The sequence below is a fragment of the Macaca nemestrina genome, chromosome 6, assembly GCF_043159975.1.
Source record: "Macaca nemestrina isolate mMacNem1 chromosome 6, mMacNem.hap1, whole genome shotgun sequence".
Lineage (NCBI taxonomy): Eukaryota > Metazoa > Chordata > Mammalia > Primates > Cercopithecidae > Macaca > Macaca nemestrina.
In genome coordinates, this window is record NC_092130.1 from 169,951,167 (window position 1) to 169,971,851 (window position 20,685).

The window sequence follows — 20,685 nt, forward strand, 5'->3', positions numbered from 1 at the left end:
TCTGCCCATCTTCATCCATTTCCCTCCTTCATCCAGACTCAAGGCTTTGATTATCATCTGTATTGCAATGATGCACACACATGTATATCCTGAGCTTACTAACTGGCCACCGTCTTCAAGCCACATACCCTGCTCCTGTCTCCTCTCATGTCAGAAGCCAGGGAGGCATTTTCTCAAATGTCACCTCCTCACTGAGGTCTTTCCTGGTCACTAGCTTTTCCCACTCCCCCTTTTCCTATGTCATTTTTGTACTTGTCCCCTCTAGTACCTGGAACTGCCCAACAAGCTTTGATGCCTTCCTTCCTGTTTTCCTCTTCTGTGGAATCAAGCTCTGCGGAGGAAGAAATTGTTCTTCATGCTTTCCAGTGCCTGGCACATAAGACATGCTCCACGAATATTTGTTGAATAAATAAATGAAAGACAAGGAAATAGGACCTCTAAAGGAAGCCCAGTGAGGAAGCAGAGGCAGGAGAGAGATAAAGATAGTTCAAGGGCAAGGCCAGACATGCAGGAGAGGGAAAGCTTATCCATTGTGCATAGAAGTTGAGTAGAAAGGCAACTGTAGAGAAGCATTGGATTGGCGTGTCCCTTGTGACCTTCGATGGAGATAGCTGGTGGGGAGGCACAAGGAGAACTGAGCTTATAAGAAATTAAGAAGAACATCCTAGTTGGAGGGATACTGGGATTTTTAGAGAATGTGTTGGAGCAGGACAGAGGTGTTGGAGCCAAGATAAAGTCCCTAAGAAGTAACTACTGTGGGGTACAGAAAAGTGGAGACAAGAGGTTTTGCAGCAAAGTTGTAGATGCGCTGGCTGTCTGAGAGAGAGAGGAGCTATGGGGAGGTTGGACATCTGGAAAGGGAAGTGCACTTGGGTACTGTTGTCTCCCAAGTCAGACAGCATAAAAGCCTACAGCAGGCTGGATGCGGTGGCTCACACCTGTAATCCCAGCACTTTGGGAGGCCGAGGTGGGCGGATGGCTTGAGGTCGGGAATTCGAGACCAGCCTGACCAACACGGTGAAACCCCAACTCGACTAAAAATACAAAAATTAGCCAAGTGTGGTTGTGCACATGTGTAATTCCAGCTACTCCGGAGGCTGAAGTGGGAGGATAACTTGAACCTGGGAGGTTGAGGCTACAGTGAGCCAAGATTGTGCCACTGCATTCCAGCCTGGGTAAAAGAGAGACTCCATCTAAAAAATAAATAAATAAATAAATAAATAAATAAATTTTTTTTTTTCAGCCCAGAGGTCTTTTATTTATTTATTTTTTTAACACCTATTATGCCATGAATTCATAGGGAATAGGTTCCAGCAGCTCAGGCTCCTTCCCATTGGTTCTCACAAAGTGTGCTTCTCTGGGTGGAACAGGCTGGCGCTTCAGTTGAACCCAGGTACCTTTCTCTTTGGCTTCTTTCTTTTTCTGATCATTTTCCTTCACGCGTTTCAGGAAGCTATCTCTGCTCTTAGAATGCTTAATGTGCTCAATACGTACATTAATTCTCTTGGCAAGAATCTTGCCCTTAACTTGTTTGTTTACAACAATGCCAACAGCATGCTGGGTAACGTTGTAGACTCTCCCAGTTTTGCCATGGTAACACTTGTGGGGCATTCCTTTTTGAACGGTACCCATTCCCTTGATGTCTACGATATCACCTTTCTTATAGATTCGCATATACGTGGCCAAAGGAACAACTCCATGTTTTCTAAAAGGCCTAGAGAACATATATCGGGTGCCTCTCCTCTTTCCCTTTGTGTTCGTCATTTTGGCAAATTACTGGAAGATGGCGGTTCCGGCCGAAAGGATAAATATTTTTAAAAATGCCTAAAGCACCAGAGCAGCCCATACATAACATTCAAAAGCAGCTCTTGAAGACTGGCCCTTGAAGTTTCTTTCTGGGACTTAAGCTGTTCTGAAGTTATTTTATTTTTTTAATTAACAAGTGAGTTCAAAATGTTTTTTCTAAAGCAATTATTTCCTCTTCATTGATGATGTGAATTATAAAATTTGAAAAATCTGTAATTTGTGTTGTTCTCAATAAAAGTGAGAGTTTCAAAAGCTTACATTTTCTTAAATAATGTTAAAGAACCAAAACTTCTATTGAGTTGTATCCTCTGATTATGCTCTGAGGATTACTTTAAAAATATTTTCTCTCACTGCTCTAGGAAAGAAAAAAAAAAAGGCAAGGGGGAATCATTTTCAAGTTTTCTACATAGTAAGGGAGAATTTTCATTAGATGGCATTTCTTTTTCTCTTCAAAAATATAGTGGATTAGTTTCCTTGGGCTGCTGTGACCAATTACTACTAAATATGTGGTTTAAAGCAACAGAAATGTATTCTTTCACAGTTCTGGAGGCCAGAGGTCTAAAATCAAGAAATTAGCAGTCCCACGCCCTTGGAAAGCTCTAGGGATAATCCTTTCAGGGTTCTTTCAGTTTCCAGTGGCCCCTGGCTTTCCTTGGTTTGTGACCTCATCACTCCAATCTCTGCCTCCATCTTCACATGGCCTTCCTCTCTGTGTGTTCATGTCTCAAATCTCCTTCTCCTTTCTCTTACAAGGACACCAGTCATTGGATTTTGTGCCCACCCTGAATCCAGGCTGATTTCCTCTTGAGATCCTTAAACTCAATTACATTTGCAAACACACTGCTTTCAAATAAGGTCACATTAACAGATACTGAGGATTAGCACTTGGATGTATCTTTTTGGGGGCCACTTTGCAACCCACTATGCACATTTTTGTAATTTGAGATGTATGATTTATTTGTTTTAAATCAATACATCATTATTTGTGTTCTGGAAAAGTCACATCACTTAATTATCTAAAGAAATAAAGTTGTTTTGAGTTTCTAAGAAACAACTAAGACCATGTTTTAATTGTATTTTTTAGATCATGTGCAAGTAATGAATGAGTTGGGAATTAAAATCAGATATTCAGCAATCTACAAATCGTATGTTTCTCTGGCTGGCATTAAATTGTCTAGAAAACACAATTAGTAAAATGTCTTTTGAAGAAACACATTCTACTCAATAAATTCCCCCATGGATTGGCACAAAATAGAATCCTGATTAATTTGAAGTCATGTCAAACTTTAATTCTAGCTGTTTCAAAGTCCCGTTTCCCTTGAATATAGAGCTGTAGGAATTTATAAATAAGCAGGGAACCAAGAAAGGTTTAAGGGAGAGAATGTGTGTAGTGTAAGAGAAAGAAATGATGTTTATTAAGCATCTCCTTGATTAAAAGTGCTCTTGCGGCCGGGCATGGTGGCTCAGGCCATCCCAGCACTTTGGGAGGCCGATATGGGCAGATCGCAGATCACAAGGTCAGGAGATCGAGACCATCCTGGCTAACACAGTGAAACCCCGTCTCTACTAAAAATACAAAAAATTAGCCGGGCGTGGCAGCAGGTGCCTGTGGCCCCAGCTACTCGGGAGACTGAGGCAGGAGAATGGCGTGAACCCGGGAGACGGAGCTTGCAGTGAGCTGAGATCGCACCACTGCACTCCATCCTGAGGACAGAGCAAGAGTCTGTCTCAAAAAAAAAAAGAGTGCTCTTGCAATGAGTGCTCGTTCATTAACAGAGCAGCCCAGAGTGGTGGATAGGATCTTACCCCTCTTATTGTAGGAAGAGACTGAGAAGCAGATGTGTGTATCAGTGGGCCTGCTGGGAATCCCCGAATCAGAATTGGAACCCAGAGTGTCCTATGTTGCATCCTTCTCTCTCAGTGCTCACCTCACTGGCTGCTGTCAGGACACTTGGAGCAAAAGCTGGGAGAGCTGGCTTCCAGTCGTGACATCACCACTAACCAGCTGTTGATTCTGAGCAGGGATTAGCAGGCACCAGATGCTCTGGGTTTGAATCTTGCCTCTGCTGCTTGTTAGCTGTGTGACCTTGGGCCACTTACTTGTGCCTTTGTGACTCAGTTTCCCCATCTGTAAAGTGGGGGCATTAATAGCCCCTACCCCATAGCATTGTGTGAGAATTAAATAAAGTGATTTATACATAAATCGCTTGTAATGGTGCCTGGCACTTTGTAAGGCCTGTTGAGGACACTTGTTCCCACCCACGTATTAGCCTGCGTAAGTTTATCTTTGGAGAGAATTTAAATCAGCTCTTCCAGCTTCCTACCAACTCTACACCCATAATTAGGTTAGTAACGTTGGTGAAACACCCGAGGAAGACCAAGTACTAGTTAAGCCCCAGATTTCCTGTTTTTCTTGCAACACAAAGATTTTTAGAATGTTCATTAATGACAAAGAAATATTTAATATATTTTTAGAACTCTCTTGTAGATCGCTAGTTCTAGACCTGCCTCACTCTTTTTCCTTGGAAAACAGTTCTTTGTTCCAACAACAACAACAACTACAAACCTTTGTTTAGAAGAAAAACATTGTTCTCATTAGAGGTTAACAAGCAAAAATAAACTATAATATTATATGCAGGGAGAAGATAATTAATTGTCACACTTGATTGTTTTATAATCTAATTCCAATAGATTAAATCTTGCTCCAGGGAAATTTTTAAGTGTTTTGTGTTTTGGTGTTGTCTTTAAAAAAAAAAAAAAATCAACTTTCTGTGAAAATTATTTTGTTTTGTTTGTTTTCTTATTACTGTCCCAAATGTGTTTTCAATGTGATATTGAACATGTTTTTTTCTGTCTCGGGCTTGTCTCACATTTTTGCTGAGACAGGTTGTTTACCATTCTTTGTTCACATGAAATGAGGATTTAATGCGATGGTCCTTTCATATGAAAAAGTTATTAGTTATTGCTTAAATAGATATGTGGCCAAAAATATTTAATCATCTCTCAAAGCAGTCATAGAAACCTCCATGCATTCTTCAGCCCAAAGGCTTTAAGAAATGAGGCTTTGATGAATACATGTCATGAAAATTAAGTAAGATTTTCATAAAGTTGTAAAATATTACTTCTAGGATGAGTACAACTAGCTGTCAGGGATTATGCCAATAGAAAGTACCTTGGCTCAGCCCCTAGTTAGAATGAGAAGAAGTGATGAATGTTGGCATGGACTGTTGTTTAAGGTTTTCAGTTCAGCGTGTTCTCAAGGTAAATATTTAGGAGAGCAGGAGGAAAGGAAAGCGTGAAGCAGGAGCAGTCCAGGTAAAACATGGGAAAATGAAAAGCGAAAACATAAATAACCACCCCCCCGCCCCCCCGCCATGAGGAAATCTATGTATTCACTCAAATTGTGTTTTTCCAGTGCTAAACTTTAAAATCTTCATATCCAGAAGAGCGAAACGTCTTTTTAGGAAAACTTACTGTGTTTCAGGATGGTGCACAACTTTCTTCTTCTAGTGGAAAATACACGCAGAGGGAGCTAACCCACGCTGCTTCATGTCAACCTAGAAACAAATGTGAATTTCCCAAGTGCAATAAACCTGAGGTTGCCCAATAATGCCATTTATCTGGGCCGATAAGTGTCAGTTATTCAAAACGCAGTTGCTGTTGCAAGGAGATGGGAACAGCTCATCTCACCGCAATGCTAATTAAGTAGAACGTCTCCCGCTGTAGAGCTGTGCACGGTCCCGTGATATGGAAGGAATTAAGTGAACAGAAGTTTCAGTGACCGAAAAGCCCAATTTTCCTTCAAGCTTATGGCACTTAATAAAATAAATGCTAAGTTATTTTTAATGAAGGCATCTGAGTTTCCTTGGCTGAAGAGAGGGACTCCTCTTCAGTGAGACGCTTCTCCCTATAACCAAGGGGACAGTTTTGCACCTGGCTCACCGACGGCAGTGTGACTCATACACTTAGTTACACACTTGGTGTGCGTATTACCCATGTGTCCACTTGAGCCTCAGGGTGTGTTGAGGTTGTAGCCAGATCACTTTCTGATTTGACAGGTATATATAATAATAATTATGACAATTATTTTTCATTCAGCTCAAATACTTGGGTCAGCAAATGTTCTGTGAAGAGCCAGATGTCAAATATTCTAGGTTTCATGGGCCGAGAGGCAAAACTGAAAATATTGTACGTAGATACTTATACAACAGGAGAGAAAACAAATTTCCACAAAATTATTAGTAATGAAATTCAGAAACAATTCATAATATCAATAATAATCATGTTTTGTAACACAGGTCTGCCAGTAAGAATGGGATTATTTTTTGTGAGAATGACTAGCTGGTCTTCAAAGTTAGTGTTCCCTATCATCAGATAGATTATAAATGTGCAACTGTAGAAGCCATTTTTAGCTTACAGGCTGTACAATAAAAGAAGGTGGTCCAAGTTTGTCCCAAGGGCCAGATTTTGACACCTACTCTAATATGTCTTTAATTTTATATACTCATGGATAAAATTCTAATGTCTTTCTCTGAATTATAAAAGTAGATACTTTGCCCTAATATATTTTAGTAATGTCGCCCTTTGCCCTTTGAGTCTAAGTGGTGCAAATGAAAATTTGATGATGATATTTTTATGGTATAGTTGTACTGCAGCTCAAGAGTCCATGACCTGATTGAATTAGTATAATTTTGTTTTCCATGTGGGGACCACCTACGATGGAGTTGTAGTATTTAGGAGACTGAATAGGATGGAATAGATTATAATAACCGTAGTAAGGAAAGATTGGGTTTTGTTTGACATTTTAGGAAAGAGTCAGACTTGTGAGTATGGCATGGGTGGATCTAAGCATTTTATTGTGGGCCTTGATTTAAAATACATGTAAAACACTGATTTAGAAACATTTATCTTTCCTAAAATAATGTATTTAAAAAAATATTTCCTAGACTTTGACAGGAACAACGTTGTCAAATGCCTCTAGCTATTTTTTTTTTTTTTTTTTTTTTTTTGAGACGGAGTCTCGCTCTGTCGCCCAGGCTGGAGTGCGGTGGCGCGATCTCGGCTCACTGCAAGCTCCGCCTCCCGGGTTCACGCCATTCTCCTGCCTCAGCCTCCCGAGTAGCTGGGACTACAGGCGCCCACAACCGCGCCCGGCTAATTTTTTGTATTTTTAGTAGAGACGGGGTTTCACCGTGGTCTCGATCTCCTGACCTTGTGATCCGCCCGCCTCGGCCTCCCAAAGTGCTGGGATTACAGGCGTGAGCCACCGCGCCCGGCCGCCTCTAGCTATTTAAGACTAACGAATATGTCATAATTGATGGATATAAAATCATCTGAGTGGTGTGATTCACAGTGGATGGTGAGCGATCAGATGAAGAAAGGACAGAATTCTATCACAAAATTAATCTCACATTGCTATAATTGTTTTCTGAATTAATCCACAAATTTTGGTGTAAAAATTATCTAAACTCGTTTGTCTGTCAGGAATTGGTATTTTAAAAAATAATGGACTGTATTTTTTTTAGAAAAGTGGAAATTATACTTGTAAAAGGAAATAATTCTGTAATATTTTATAAAATATTTTTATATTTTCATTTGTATTATTCCCAAAACAGTTTATTTATATTTCATTTATATTTTCATTTGTACAATTCCCAAAACAGTTTGGGAATTGTAGCTTAAGATGTACAATTTGTATCCTACCCAGTAAAAGTTGTTTTCTCCTTATATTAAGTGAGATGAAGAATATCTTAGAATGAAGCCTTCCCCGACACATCCCCAGACACCCCCATTTCAACCTCCCGCTCATTTCTCATTCAGTCAGTCCTTGGTAAGGACCCACTTGGTAATTGGAGCCAGATTTGCAGATGATATGATATGTTTAAAGGTACAATATAATTCTTTGCAGTGTATCATCTGAGCCCATCATTCCCTCTTTATCTGAATATACAATATGTCATAATGGCAGTGGAACGCATCCTGACAATTGAGATGAGTGTCCAGGTGGCAGGGGGCAATATTCTCAACATTGCTGTCATTCTCATCATGTGCACATATCTTTGAAAAGCAGACCATATCTTTGGAGGAAGGGAAGGAAGGAAATACCCAATAAACCAGGAAATTAAATAAAATTAAAATCATGAAAGAAAGCTCTTTTTTTCCTTGGTTTACTTTTAGCTTTTAAAGCTAAGTATTACCCAAATTGCCAAACTGTTAATATTGTATATGCAATACTTTATGTGATATGAGTATGCATGATTATCTAGTTATTACATTAATTTACACATGTACATATGTTTGTATAGTCACTTTTTAACTACAGGTTGTGATCCATTAGTGGGTGGTAAAATACTTTTATTGGTCTTGAACAGTGTTTGTAGAATAATAATGTAATGAAATAGAACAGAACAGACTAGAAAAGAGGAGAGCCTATTCAAATGCATCTACCTTTGCAAGGATAACTTGTTTTTCACTTAATTATGCATACACATATGTGTGTGTTTGGGTATATGTGAACTGGCTTGCCATGTAATTATTTTATATTGTGGCTCATTAAACATTTTTAAAAGTAGTGCTAAAGTCATAGTGACAGTAATGATTAACATGTTTCTTTTATTCTTCTAGGTAGTTTGTATTTTATTGCCAAATGCTAAAGGGTGCTAATTAGTATGTTTCTTCATATAATCTAACTTCAATAAATACTTTCATGTTTGGTTCTACGTGGCATTCACGTGAACTAACTATTATTTGGTTAGCTTTTTCTATCTGCTGGTTATTGAAGGTTTCTTATCTGCTATTTTAAGCTTTCTTGCAATAATAAGCCTAAGGATTGAGTTGTAGTAATCCAATAATACCAACCAAAGGAAGTATTAAGAGACATAGCCTAGAAGTATAATGTTGAACACTGATTTAGGGAGAAAAGAGCTTGATCCTTTCTAATGCTGCTTCTCATGGTACCACGTGTTGAAGCAGGGATCCTGTATTTTTTGTGAGCATTGCATAATCTATTGTCTCCCTGTTGAGTAAAAATTAATTCAGACAGAAATCGGACACTGAAAAGCATGAAAATTCCCACAGGCTAAATATTACAGTGAATGGATCTTTTTTTCTTTTTGTACCACATTGTTTTCCTTTGAATGTATACTAATAGGCTTATAGAAACACAATCATGTTCCTGATAAGTGGCATAGTTGTTATGTGTGGTATTTCACCAATTGTTATTAGACAATGTATATTAATTACATATAAATGCATTGCTTAACGTGTGTGTCTCTGGTTATATAAGCTATACAACTATATATATAACTATATATGTAACTATATAACATATATATAACTTATATAACTATGTAACATAACTATATAGTTATATATAGTTATATATCTATATATATAGATATATATATAGGTTACATGTTAGAACTTCAGAAATAATGTAAAGGGAAAAATCCTACCATGCTCATACATTTTGTGAGTGAAATAAAAATAACAACATCCCCACTTTGGGGAAGTTCTTCTAGAAGGAACTAATTCTAGTAAATTTCAAAATTCATGGGAAATGGACTCAACATTGAGGATTTACATACAAATTTAATTGAAGTTTGCCACAAAGTTTTGTTTCCCATTTGAAGTTAAGAATTGGTGAAATATAATGTTTGTGAATGTTGTTTTATACATGTATACATTTTTGAAAAATTATTGTCATGTGATTAATATTTCCAAGGTTGACATAATCATGCAATTCAAGGCCCCATGTTTTTTCATTTTCAATCACTAGCATAATTTTTCTAGAGCAATATCTAACTTTCTGACCAGGTCTGCCTTTTGGTTTATGTTATATTTAAGTAAATACAGATGATGTCCTGCATATTCTGAGCGGGGAGAGCTTACTCCTGTGAAAATCATTCTGCAGGAGTCCAAAGTGCAAGTCTGGAGAGGAACTCTGGCAGCAGTTTCAAAGAGAGGCACCTTTTTTGTGAATATTGGCATTTATGCCAACCATCTATTATGAACTTCCTATTCATGTGGTCTTTGTGAAGCCAGAAGCACTGATTTCTTTATATTAAACATGGAAATCTATGTCGGTTCATTCAATCCCATTACAGTACAATGAGTTAAATATGTGCTGTGGTCCAGTTGAATATTAGGTATGAATATAATGTAAATGTAGGCTGAAATCTAGGTCTTTCTGAAGTGAAGAGACAGTGTACTGTTTTTAAAGACTATATCTATTTTGATAAGATCAGTAAATCAGAGGAAACTATTTTCTAGCATTTCTATTGTAATAAACCAGAGTAGATTTCCAAGAGAAGTTTTGCAGATCAAGGGCCCCAAAGTGTTATAAAGCTGTTTTCTTACATTTTTGAAGGCTAAGGAGCAAATAAAGATGAGTGATTCAGTTATCACTTGCTTGGGGTAAGCGCTGCTCAAAGCTCACTGCCTCGCTTTCCCCCATTCATTCCTCTTCAATTCTATAAGCTGGCTGCTGTTATTTTTCAATTTTACAACTGAGCAAACTAAATCCCAGGGAGCTAATGTAGCTTGCCCACAGTCTCACAGTCAGTAAGCAGAGAAGTTGGACTCAACCCAAGGCAGGTAGCCTCCAGAGGCCATGCTCTTAGCTCTGTTGTTGTGTTTCTAAATGAAAAGTTCTGATAAAGAAAAGGAACAGAGTGAGCATTTATGCACGTTTGAAATGAGGACAGTTCAGTTTTGTTAACTACCATTCCCTATCTCTTCAGACATCTATGAGAATACTATTGGAAAACCTTTGCAACAGTGGCAGAGTTTAAGAGAGTCAGTGTGCACATTGCTCCCTGCAATGGACATCTTGTTTTAAAAGAAAAGAAATATACCGGTCATTTTGAAGACATAAGTACAAATTTAAGTAACTGTCTGCAGGCACATAAGCTCTAAATGGTTAGTGTTGCAGTGAAAAATTGCAGATTATGATGGCATACATGAGTCTTCATTACATCATTTTTTAATCCATTCAGTATAGTATGATAGTGCTTTGTACATATTTGCTATGTTATTTTTATGTTATTTTTAATTTGTTGTGTATCAGAGTCTTACTCTGTCACCCAGACTGGAGTGCAGTGGTGTGATCTTGGCTCACTGTAACCTCCATCTCTCAGGTTCAAACAGTTCTCTTGCCTCAACCCCTGAAACCGAGTAGCTGAGACTACAGGTGCACGCCACCATGCGCAGCTAATTTTTTGTACTTTATAGTAGAGATGGGGTTTCATCATGTTTTCCAGGCTGATCTTGAACTCCTGACCTCAAGTTGTCCGCCCACCTCAGCCTCCCACAATGCGGCAATTGCAGGCATGAGCCACCGCGCCCAGGCTGTTGCGTTATTTTTAAATTGAACCTTTGGTGACTGAGAAAGTAAATAGACACCTTACTGAAATTACTCTTTAAATTCACTCAAAATAGGTGTTTAAAAATGTTTACATTTTAAAATATCCATGCAGACAAGGAAATGTATGACACATGTACCATGCCTCATGGCACCTACCTGGACTTTCCAGAAATGATGCTGGTGTCTAGCATCTCTAAAAACCCCTACTTCTTTCAAGGACTCTTCAACCATTGGTAGACTCGCACCTTCTACCTTTGCCACTTTTGGATTTGAAACAGTTTTTTTGGGAATTCACAACAATCATTGGTTTGTTGCATCTGCCTCCTTTCTAGTTTTCTTATTAAAGTTTTTCTGGATGACAGCGATGATTTCCTACTCTTTTTCGAAGTTCATCTTCTTGTGCATCATACTGTGACTTCCCGTTCAACATCAGGAAATTCAGAGGAGGCAAAATGCCTCTCATTCTTCTCTCTAAGGGATCTGGCAAGAACACGAATGCCATTGGCAAAATCTTTTTTGCAAACTTTATTTGAATAGCCAGATGTTTTTGCAAAATATAATGAGCTACTAGAACTGAAGATTTTCCTTTATATCAGACAATTCTGGTTATTATCAGGACAGATTTCTGACACTTGAAAAGTGTGTGCAGTCCTTTTAAATCACACGGTAGGCATTTGCCATTTCAGGGCTGGACAAATAGATTGGCTCCCTCATTGTTAACAGGCTCCCACACAAGGGAGCTGCAGAGAAGACAACCAGTTGCTTAGGGTCTTTCAAGTTAATAAAAACATCTTAAAGGGCTCATTTATCTGTGTCCCAGTTAATGACTGGTGACATCTAGTGGTAGCTGGATTTCAGGCACTCAAATGGCTTTCCCCTGGAGAGCTAGATCCAAAATAAACTGTAGAAATGTTTTTCAAGCCTCTCAGATGAGACATTTGCAGACTGATGAGGTCAAACCCCATCATCACGTGGCACCATTGCCAAATCCCCCATCACCAACTGTCAGCCATCACGGAGGATTCCCCGTTAGCTCCACGTGGGGAGAGTCCATACAGGTCCCCTCCTGCAGAAACTTGCCCTTCCCGACAGTCCTATCTCAAGGAAAGGCAGCTTCAGGTCGGGCACCGTGGCTCACGCCTGTAATTCCAACACTTTGGGAGGCTGAGGTGGGTGGATTACCTGAAGTTAGAAGTTCAAGACCAGCTTGGCCAACATGGTGAAAACCCGTCTCTATTAAAAATACAAAAATTAGCCAGGCATGGTGGTAGGTGCCTGTAGTCCCAGCTACTCGGGAGGCTGAGGATAATTGCTTGAACCCTGGATATGGAGGTTGCAGTGAGCAGAGATCATGCCATTCCATTCCAGCCTGGGCAACAGAGTTGGACTCTGTCTCGAAAAAGAAAAGAAAAGAAAGTCAGCTTTAGGTCGTCTCTGCATTTGTGTCGGTTAGAGAGTAGGAAGCATTTGTATCTCCCTGGAAGAGTTTCCACATGGGAAGCCAACCCATAATGGCAGCTTCTTTATTAAAATATGTGCAGTGGAAATTATGCTAATTAAGCTGGAGTGTAATTATAGACTAGAAAGATTCTCTCTTGCAGTCTGAATGGAATTGTTGTAGATAAATGTGCATTAACTTAATAGTGTACAGCTAATTATGAAAGGTAAAGGGGAGGAAGAGATGTAATCAGTTCCACAATGTTTTAGAGATGCCGCTCTCCCAGGCGAACCCTCCCATTAAAGCCCAGGTAACCCTGTAATGAGAATTCTTCTAGCATTTGTGCCTGATTTTCAATACTGCAATTAAAATAACCACTGGTAACTAATTAACCCATTTAACTCTATTTGTCTGTGGCATTTATTACAGCAGAGAGGTAAATGCGGTGACACTGCAGCTTTATGTCTTGTTACAAGTATATTTGTGAAGTTAATTCTTTATTCTTTATTTATGCTTTTGTGTGTATTTATGATAATTATGGAAATGAGGCAGGAATCCATTGGCCCAATGTGATTTTGCCATGTTCAACTAAAGCTGTATTCTGGGAAATAAATTATTTTTACTTAGAATTCAAACAAAACCCAAGTGGTAGCAATACCTTTTGAGTCTGAGTTATTAATTCGAAGGATCTGAGAGGCATCAACATCATGCTGTAGTTAGGTGATGAAAAAGTTATTTTATTCTATTAACTAAAGATCTCTAAATTCTGTTAGTAATGTGGATTTTGTGTTTATGGATCAAAACTACCTGAACCAGTAAATGAAAAGGTACTTTAAAAAACAGAGAGAGATGACCGGGCATGGTGGCTTACACCTGTAATCCCAGCACTTGGGGAGGCCGAGCCGGGTGGATCACAAGGTGAGGAGTTCAAGACCAGCCTGGCTAACATGGTGAAACCCCATCTCTACTAAAAATTAAAAAATTACCTGAGCATGGTGGTGCAATCCTGTAATCCCAGCTACCCGGGAGGCTGAGGCAGGAGAATTGCTTGAACTGGGACCCAGGAGGCGGAGGTTGCAGCGAGCTGACATGGCACCACTGCGTTCCAGCCTAGGCTACAGAGCGAGACTCCCATCTCAAAAAAAAAAAGAAAAGAGAGAGAAAGAGAATACATACAGTGATGCTGAGTGATTTGCAACTAATTTTGGACAACTTAATGTTATATGTCTTCTGAGCAGAACAGTTTAACATTCAGTCAAACACTACTAGAGAGTTTGGAGTACTTTTGTATTAGGGGAATAAAAGATTCAGCAAAACACTACTGAGTAATATAGGAGTATGGTTTGGAGGTCAGTAAAAGGCCCCTCTGCAGTGTAGAGAGGGGCTTTGCAGAGGGTGAGACCATCCTGCAAAAGAAGGGCTTGTGTTGTGAGACATCACAATCCTCATGGTTTCTTCTGTGTGCCCCAGAAACTTGAAAGACATCCCTTTAATTGGGGTTTCACCTAGGAAAACCAACAGAAGCTTTGAGATGTACATCAAGCTTTCACCAATTCCCTAAGATTTTTGTTTTCTCTGTTCTCTCATGTACATTGTGTTTTCCAGTCCCATACACAGATTGTTGGAGACACTAATGTTCAATAACTCTGAATTTTAATTGCCTGAATCTTCTAACATATGTAACTTCTTTAGAACATTTATGGCAGTTTTTTTGATTTAATAAAATTTAGCCTGTGTTTGTTTTGCTTCGAACTTGATATCTTTCTTTTGCCACAATAATATAGTTCTAAAATATATAATTTATGGCAGTTTTTTTGATATAATAAAATTTAGCCTGTCTTTGTTTTGCTTCGAACTTGTTGATATATTTCTTTTGCCAAGATAATATAGGTATTGGAAAAGCTTGCTATTTATTTATTTATTTTTTAATGAGACGGTGTCTTACTCTGTCACTCTGGCTGGAGTGCAGTGGCACAATCTCGGCTCACTGCAACCTCCACCTCCCAGGCTCAAGTGATCCTCCCACTTCAGCCTCCTGAGTAATTGGGACCACAGACACACTCCACCACTAAATTTTTGTATTTTTAGTACAGACAGGGTTTCCTCATGTTGCCCAGGCTGGTCTTGAACTCCTGAGCTCAGGCCAGCCGCCCGCCTCGCCCTCCCAAAGTTCTGGTATTAAAGGCATGAGCCACCATGCCCAGCCAATTAATATACTTTTAACAAAAGTGCAGAATTGTTCTTGCCTCTAAGATAGTGTAGCCGACTGATTACAATGGCGGCTTCTGGAGATGTGGTGTCAGTTGAAACTCCAGGACTACCCTGTATTCACTGTGAGATTTTCTACAAGATTTTTAACTTTCGGCCTCATTTCCCTCACCTGTGAACCCAGTAAAACCATTATCTTCCTCAAACAGAGGAAGTTTCAGCAGTCATCAGCAAACTGTATCCCATGGACCAAATGTGGCCCACTGTCTATTTCTGAAAAATAAAGTTTTATTGACACATAGCCACGCCCACTGCCACAGCCTACCCTAATCCAGTATGACCTCATAACTTACTTACATCTGCAAAGACCCTATTTCCAAATAAGGTCACGTTCACAGGTTCTGGATTCACCAGTTCAGTATAGTGTTTTGAAGGACACAAGTCAACCCATAATATTGAATGACTATCCTTTGGAAAATTGACAATTCTCCTTATATTTTAAACTAGATATTAGATCAGACCAAATAATTGAAATAAGTATTTCAGTTAATTGGTCATTCTGATGGCCAGAACTAAGAAAAAAGACTTATCAAAATGCTGTTAGCAAAACATGTTTTAAAAGAACATCTATGTTAGTTGATTCGAAGGTGCACGTGAGATTACAGATGACGTGCCACCAGAGGGAAGGCTATGTCAAACGCATGGAAAGAAAGACCTTGTCCAGGGCAAAGGAGACCCTAATCGACTGCATCTGAGCTATTCACACCACACCTGGGGTGCTGTGTCTAGTTATTGGCAGTTCTAGAAAGAGACACATGCACAAACTGGAGTGTGTTTACAGTACAGGACAAAAGACTCAAAATCTTCAGCTGAGGTACACTTGGTATTTGATGAAATTAACTGTAAAGAGTATAGGGCGGGTGTGAGTGCAGAGATACACACAGTAACTGTAAAGGCGTGAATTCAAGGCTCATATTGGAAAATACAAAGACATATTTTATAAATGGTTCATGGTGCCACCACTGATAACACTATTCACATTTATTCTCTCCCAGGCTTTTAAAATTCTCTTAATTTTCTTATTCATTCTTTTCCTCTGTCTTCACTCTTTCTCCACCTTAGACATACACACACACACATTTGTAATCATAGTTCCAATATAGATTTATATCTTTTTTTATTGACTATCATTTCATGAGCATTTTTGCATGTTATTAAGTATATTTTCAACACATTATTTTTTACTGGCTTTAAATATGCTACTCTACGGTTATAGTATTCTTTAATCATTTCCTTGGTTGCTCTATTTAAAATGCATTTAAATTAAATACTGAAATGGATTTCATATTTGAAATACGAAATGGGCCATTATACAAAAGAGATTTTTAGTTATCTTGAAAGGTTTCAGAAGTCAGCAATAAAGCCAAGTGGGTTGAGATATCGACGTTGGGTCCATGGAAAAAGAAAATGTAGAATCAAGTCATCTTTGAATGGAAGTGGGCCAGCTAGAGGAGGTGTCCTCTTGTCATACACACAGATGATGTCCCTACAATCCAAGGTCACATTTCAGGTGAAAGTTGCACTTATGTGGGCATCAAGGTTTCTTTCACCTCTGAAATGTTATGCTTTTGTGAGAGCCATCGGAACTTCGTTCTAGAGCATGTCAGGCTGTTGGTAAATAAACTAAACGATTCTCTGACAGGAAAAGTCTTTTTTGAAGTTTCTAAATGCCTGTGTTGTTGAAAGGAGTTAGGGAAATCAGAAGTTCAGCCTGTGAATGGAAAATGTGTGGCAAAGAACACAATTTCAACAAATTTAGTTTTAAAGATCGAATTGGCTTTTATTAATGATTCGTGAACTGGGCAACATCCAGTCTAGAAAATAGTACGGAGCTGCACCGGGCATCTTAGAACAATTGTCTTCAGTAAGGCAGCTTTAGTAGGAACAAGGAGATAGCAGAGTGCAAAAAGCACATGGTTACCCTCAGTTTGGTGTGGGTTTAAGCAGAGGAGACTTCCCTATTATGTTGCTCAGGTTGACTGGGCCCTCTTGGTGGGTCGGTTGCTGTGAAATCTCCTGGTTTTGGTTTTGAAAGGTTTGTTTGGAAATGTGGCCCTCATTTCTCTTCTGGCTTCTGGGAAGGTCAGATCTTCCACGTAAACAACTTACGTTTCGATTGGTAACGTGGAACTTCAGCATGAGTGACTCCACCTGGAGCCTGCTATATTTTTTAACAGGTGCCTATGAAACTCTTGATCTCTATGATAGATAAATTATGAAATACATAACTAAGGCATGGATATGTTTTGACTCACCTTGATTTTATGATTAACTTAGACTTTCTACATGAGATTTTTAACTTTAAATATTTATCTAACACTACCGGGCCGAGTAGTCGTTGAGTTGTTTCACGGTGTATCACCCCATTATTTCAACTTCAAGTTGACTTTCAGGAAGGGAAAATTGTGGGCCCATTCACTCACAAATAAAAGCTGCAAAATCCATTATTTCCCATGATCTCCCTTTCTTTCCCATTTACCGATACTAGTTGGTTATACTATAGTATTCTAACTTCGGTTAGAAAGACCAAGGTTTGCAGTGGTGGAAGACCCCCTGTATCCACCTTGGGGTGGGTGAGACACAAGGATGTTTTGCCCTCAGGGCATCCCACCATCCAGAGCTGGAGAAACGCATGACCCTTGGTTTGTTCATTCTGAGGCTGCTTTAGTGTCTGAGATGGAAGCCAAATAAAAATGCTAAGTGAGTCTGTCCTTTGCAGAGTTAACTGCCTTTTCCGCTGGTGGATTTTATAATTGGGTATTTGTCAGTCTCAATTGCAAAGCACCCGGGAGGACATTGGGTAGCTTGCCAGATCCTAAGCACAGTGTCAGCGTGCAACAAATAACAGATAAAGTATTCTCTCAGCGAGTTCTGGAGGAAGGAACTCTCAGAATATAAAGAGGCTCAAGCCCATGCCCCTTGTCTTGGGGCAAGACCAAGAGATCTGGCCTAGACCGATGAGAGGCTGGGACAGACGGCCAGCCCGATATCACTGTCACTAATGCTATCTGTGTCATTTGCCTCTATATGAAGAGCCATAATTTTAATTTTTAAATTTTTGTTAGAGTGGAGGAAACCCCCACCAAGTCCTTTCTGGGCCAAGGTGAAGTATAAATCCACACAAGCATTCGTGTGACTGTGGCTGGGTGTCATCTTGAAAATGTCAGAGCCCTGCCTGGCATCAACCTGCATGCACAGAGCCAGACCCATCCCTCCAAGATGTGTGAGCCAATGACAGCTAGAACCTTGAGAGTCCTGCTCTCAGGCCCGTCGTAATTACGGATATGTCAGAATTAATTTAATAACCTTTGTATGGATTCAGTCTTTACCCACCAACTCATCTATTATACTTCCCTATAATAGTAAATTTTATGTTACCCCCTTAATGATTGCCAATAAGATGGTTGTCCTTGTCACCTTGACTTTTTTTCAAATTATTGATTGCTAAGGTTTGAATGTATCCCTCAAAGTTCGTGTGTTGGAAACTTAATCCTCAGTGCAATCTTGTTGAGAGGTAGGACCTTCGAGAGGTGACTGGCTTATAGATTAATGTCATTATTTCTGGAGCAGGCATATTATTGTGAGAGTAGGTTCTCACTTGTGTGTGCTCTCTTGCCTTTTCCCCTTCGACTGTGGGATGATGTAGCAAGAAATCCCTCGCAGATGCATTTTCTGTTATAGCCACACAAAACAGATTAGGACATTGATTGTCCTCTTTTTACATATATTATATGAAATTTTAAAATATTTTGATATTGTAAAAAATAATTTTACTGTTTTTTTTTTCATTGGGTTTTCATGTGAGACCTTGTGCTTTTAAGCCTTTTTTCTTAGTGTGTAAATAAAGGTCTTTAGAAGAAGCAACAAATTTATTTATTTATTTATTTATTTTTTAATTTTTTTTTTTTTTTGAGACGGAGTCTCGCTCTGCCGCCCAGGCTGGAGTGCAGTGGCCAGATCTCGGCTCACTGCAAGCTCCACATCCCGGGTTCACGCCATTCTCCTGCCTCAGCCTCCCGAGTATCTGGGACTACAGGCGCCCGCCACCTCGCCCGGCTAGTTTTTTGTATTTTTTAGTAGAGACGGGGTTTCACCGTGTCAGCCAGGATGGTCTCGATCTCCTGACCTCATGATCCGCCCGTCTCGGCCTCCCAAAGTGCTGGGATTACAGGCTTGAGCCACCGCGCCCGGCCGAAGCAACAAATTTAAAATGTCATTAATGTATAAAATATGTCGTTATTTTATATATTACAGTGGCAATTTGTAATTTAATAGCATCTTATAGACAGGGTCTTCCAAAGAGGTCTAAACACCAGGAAACAACATTTTGTCCATTTATCCTCTCTGCATGAGTCTTTGTCTATTTAAAATATACTTGCTTGCCTGCTCTGTTTCTTCTCATTCCTATGGTCTGTTCTACTCCTCCTTCCTATCTGCATCACTTCACAACAGTAAGTATTAGATATGAACACATCATTCAAGGGAAGGCCATCTCAGCATGTAACGAAACAGACTGATACATTATTTCACTCACCATATGCAAAGCTGCATAGGAAAGTCATAAACGAGTTGGAAAAATTAGGTAGTATTTGCAGTATCTCCATTTGAGGACAATTTTTAAGTGGCTTAAAATGTGTTTATCCCTTTAAAAAAATATTAGTGAAAAAACATAGCAGATGAACAGCTCTGAGGGTCCACAGTCTTGATACAGTGAGCTAAATCCATTCCAGGCTGACTTTGAGGGTTGCTAACAACAAACTGATGGCCTCAACAAAGTGGTTCTTTTCAGATATTTTATTCCTGTCTGATGAGAAATAATTCAGCAAAATCCAGGTGCTGTTTGGACAAATTGCATTATCTTCTTGAATTATTTGAAGAAGCTCCTTTTCAAATACAAACATGACTTGACAACAACATAGCAAAAGCTCTTCCTGCATGTCATTGTCATTTGCTGCATAACCAGCCACCCCAACCCGTAGTGTCTAAAAGAACAGTGAATCTTCACCTCTCATGATTCTCTGTGTAGACTGGGCTTAGCTGGGCAGTTCTCACTTGAGCAGTCTCATGAGCATGCAGTGAGATGTCAGTGGGCTGCATCTTGTAATGGTCCCATAGGGCTGGATGTCCAGGATGGCGCAATCTCGTACAGGCAGGTTAAGCTGCTGTCAGCTGGGAGCCCAGCAGGGGCAACTGACCCAACGTCTTCTCTACATGGCACTGTCTTTTTTTTGGCGTGGTGGCTGAGATCTAAAAGGGTATATCCCAAGAATAAACATCCCAAGAGACCCACATATACACATAGAGGGGGAGAGAGAGATTGATTTTAAGGAATTGGCTCATGCAGTTGTGGGAGTTAGCAAGTCTGAAATCTGCAGGGCAGACCATCAGGCTGGAAACTCAGGCAGGAGTTACTGCTGAAGTCTTGAGTTTTTGTTTTTCAACTGATAGTACAAGGCTCACCCATATTATTAAGGGTAACCTCCTAGACTTGAAGTCAACTGATTGTAGATGGTAATCCTAGCTACAAAATACCTTCAGGGAAACTCGTGGATTTGTGTTTGATTAAATCACTGGCAACTGTAGCCTAGCCAAAAAGAGCATGACCTACAAAAGGGATACACTGATTCATATATTGGGGATAGATGAAGAATAGGAAGGAGACGTAAGAATCTCCTAATTAGGTGATCTTTTCTGTGCAGAGGGAAATGAGAAGAAAGAAAAAAGATAGGGAGAATGTACAGAATTTTTCTGTTAAAATGCACCTCAGACAAGACTTCATGAAATCTAAACATAGGAGTTCTGTTAATAA

At 39.4% G+C, this 20,685-nt stretch overlaps 2 protein-coding genes across 5 annotated transcripts in view; one reads left to right on the forward strand and one right to left on the reverse strand.

Moving 5' to 3' along the window:
* The window catches only part of LOC105489509 (catenin delta 2), a 936,482-nt gene that overhangs the window by 630,839 nt on the left and 284,958 nt on the right, over positions 1–20,685 (forward strand). The window lies entirely within an intron of this gene.
* LOC112427988 (large ribosomal subunit protein eL21) lies at positions 1,267–1,798 on the reverse strand. The gene has a single exon (XM_024795272.2). It carries the CDS (start codon positions 1,762–1,764, stop codon positions 1,282–1,284), a length of 483 nt encoding a protein of 160 aa, XP_024651040.2. The 5' UTR covers positions 1,765–1,798; the 3' UTR covers positions 1,267–1,281.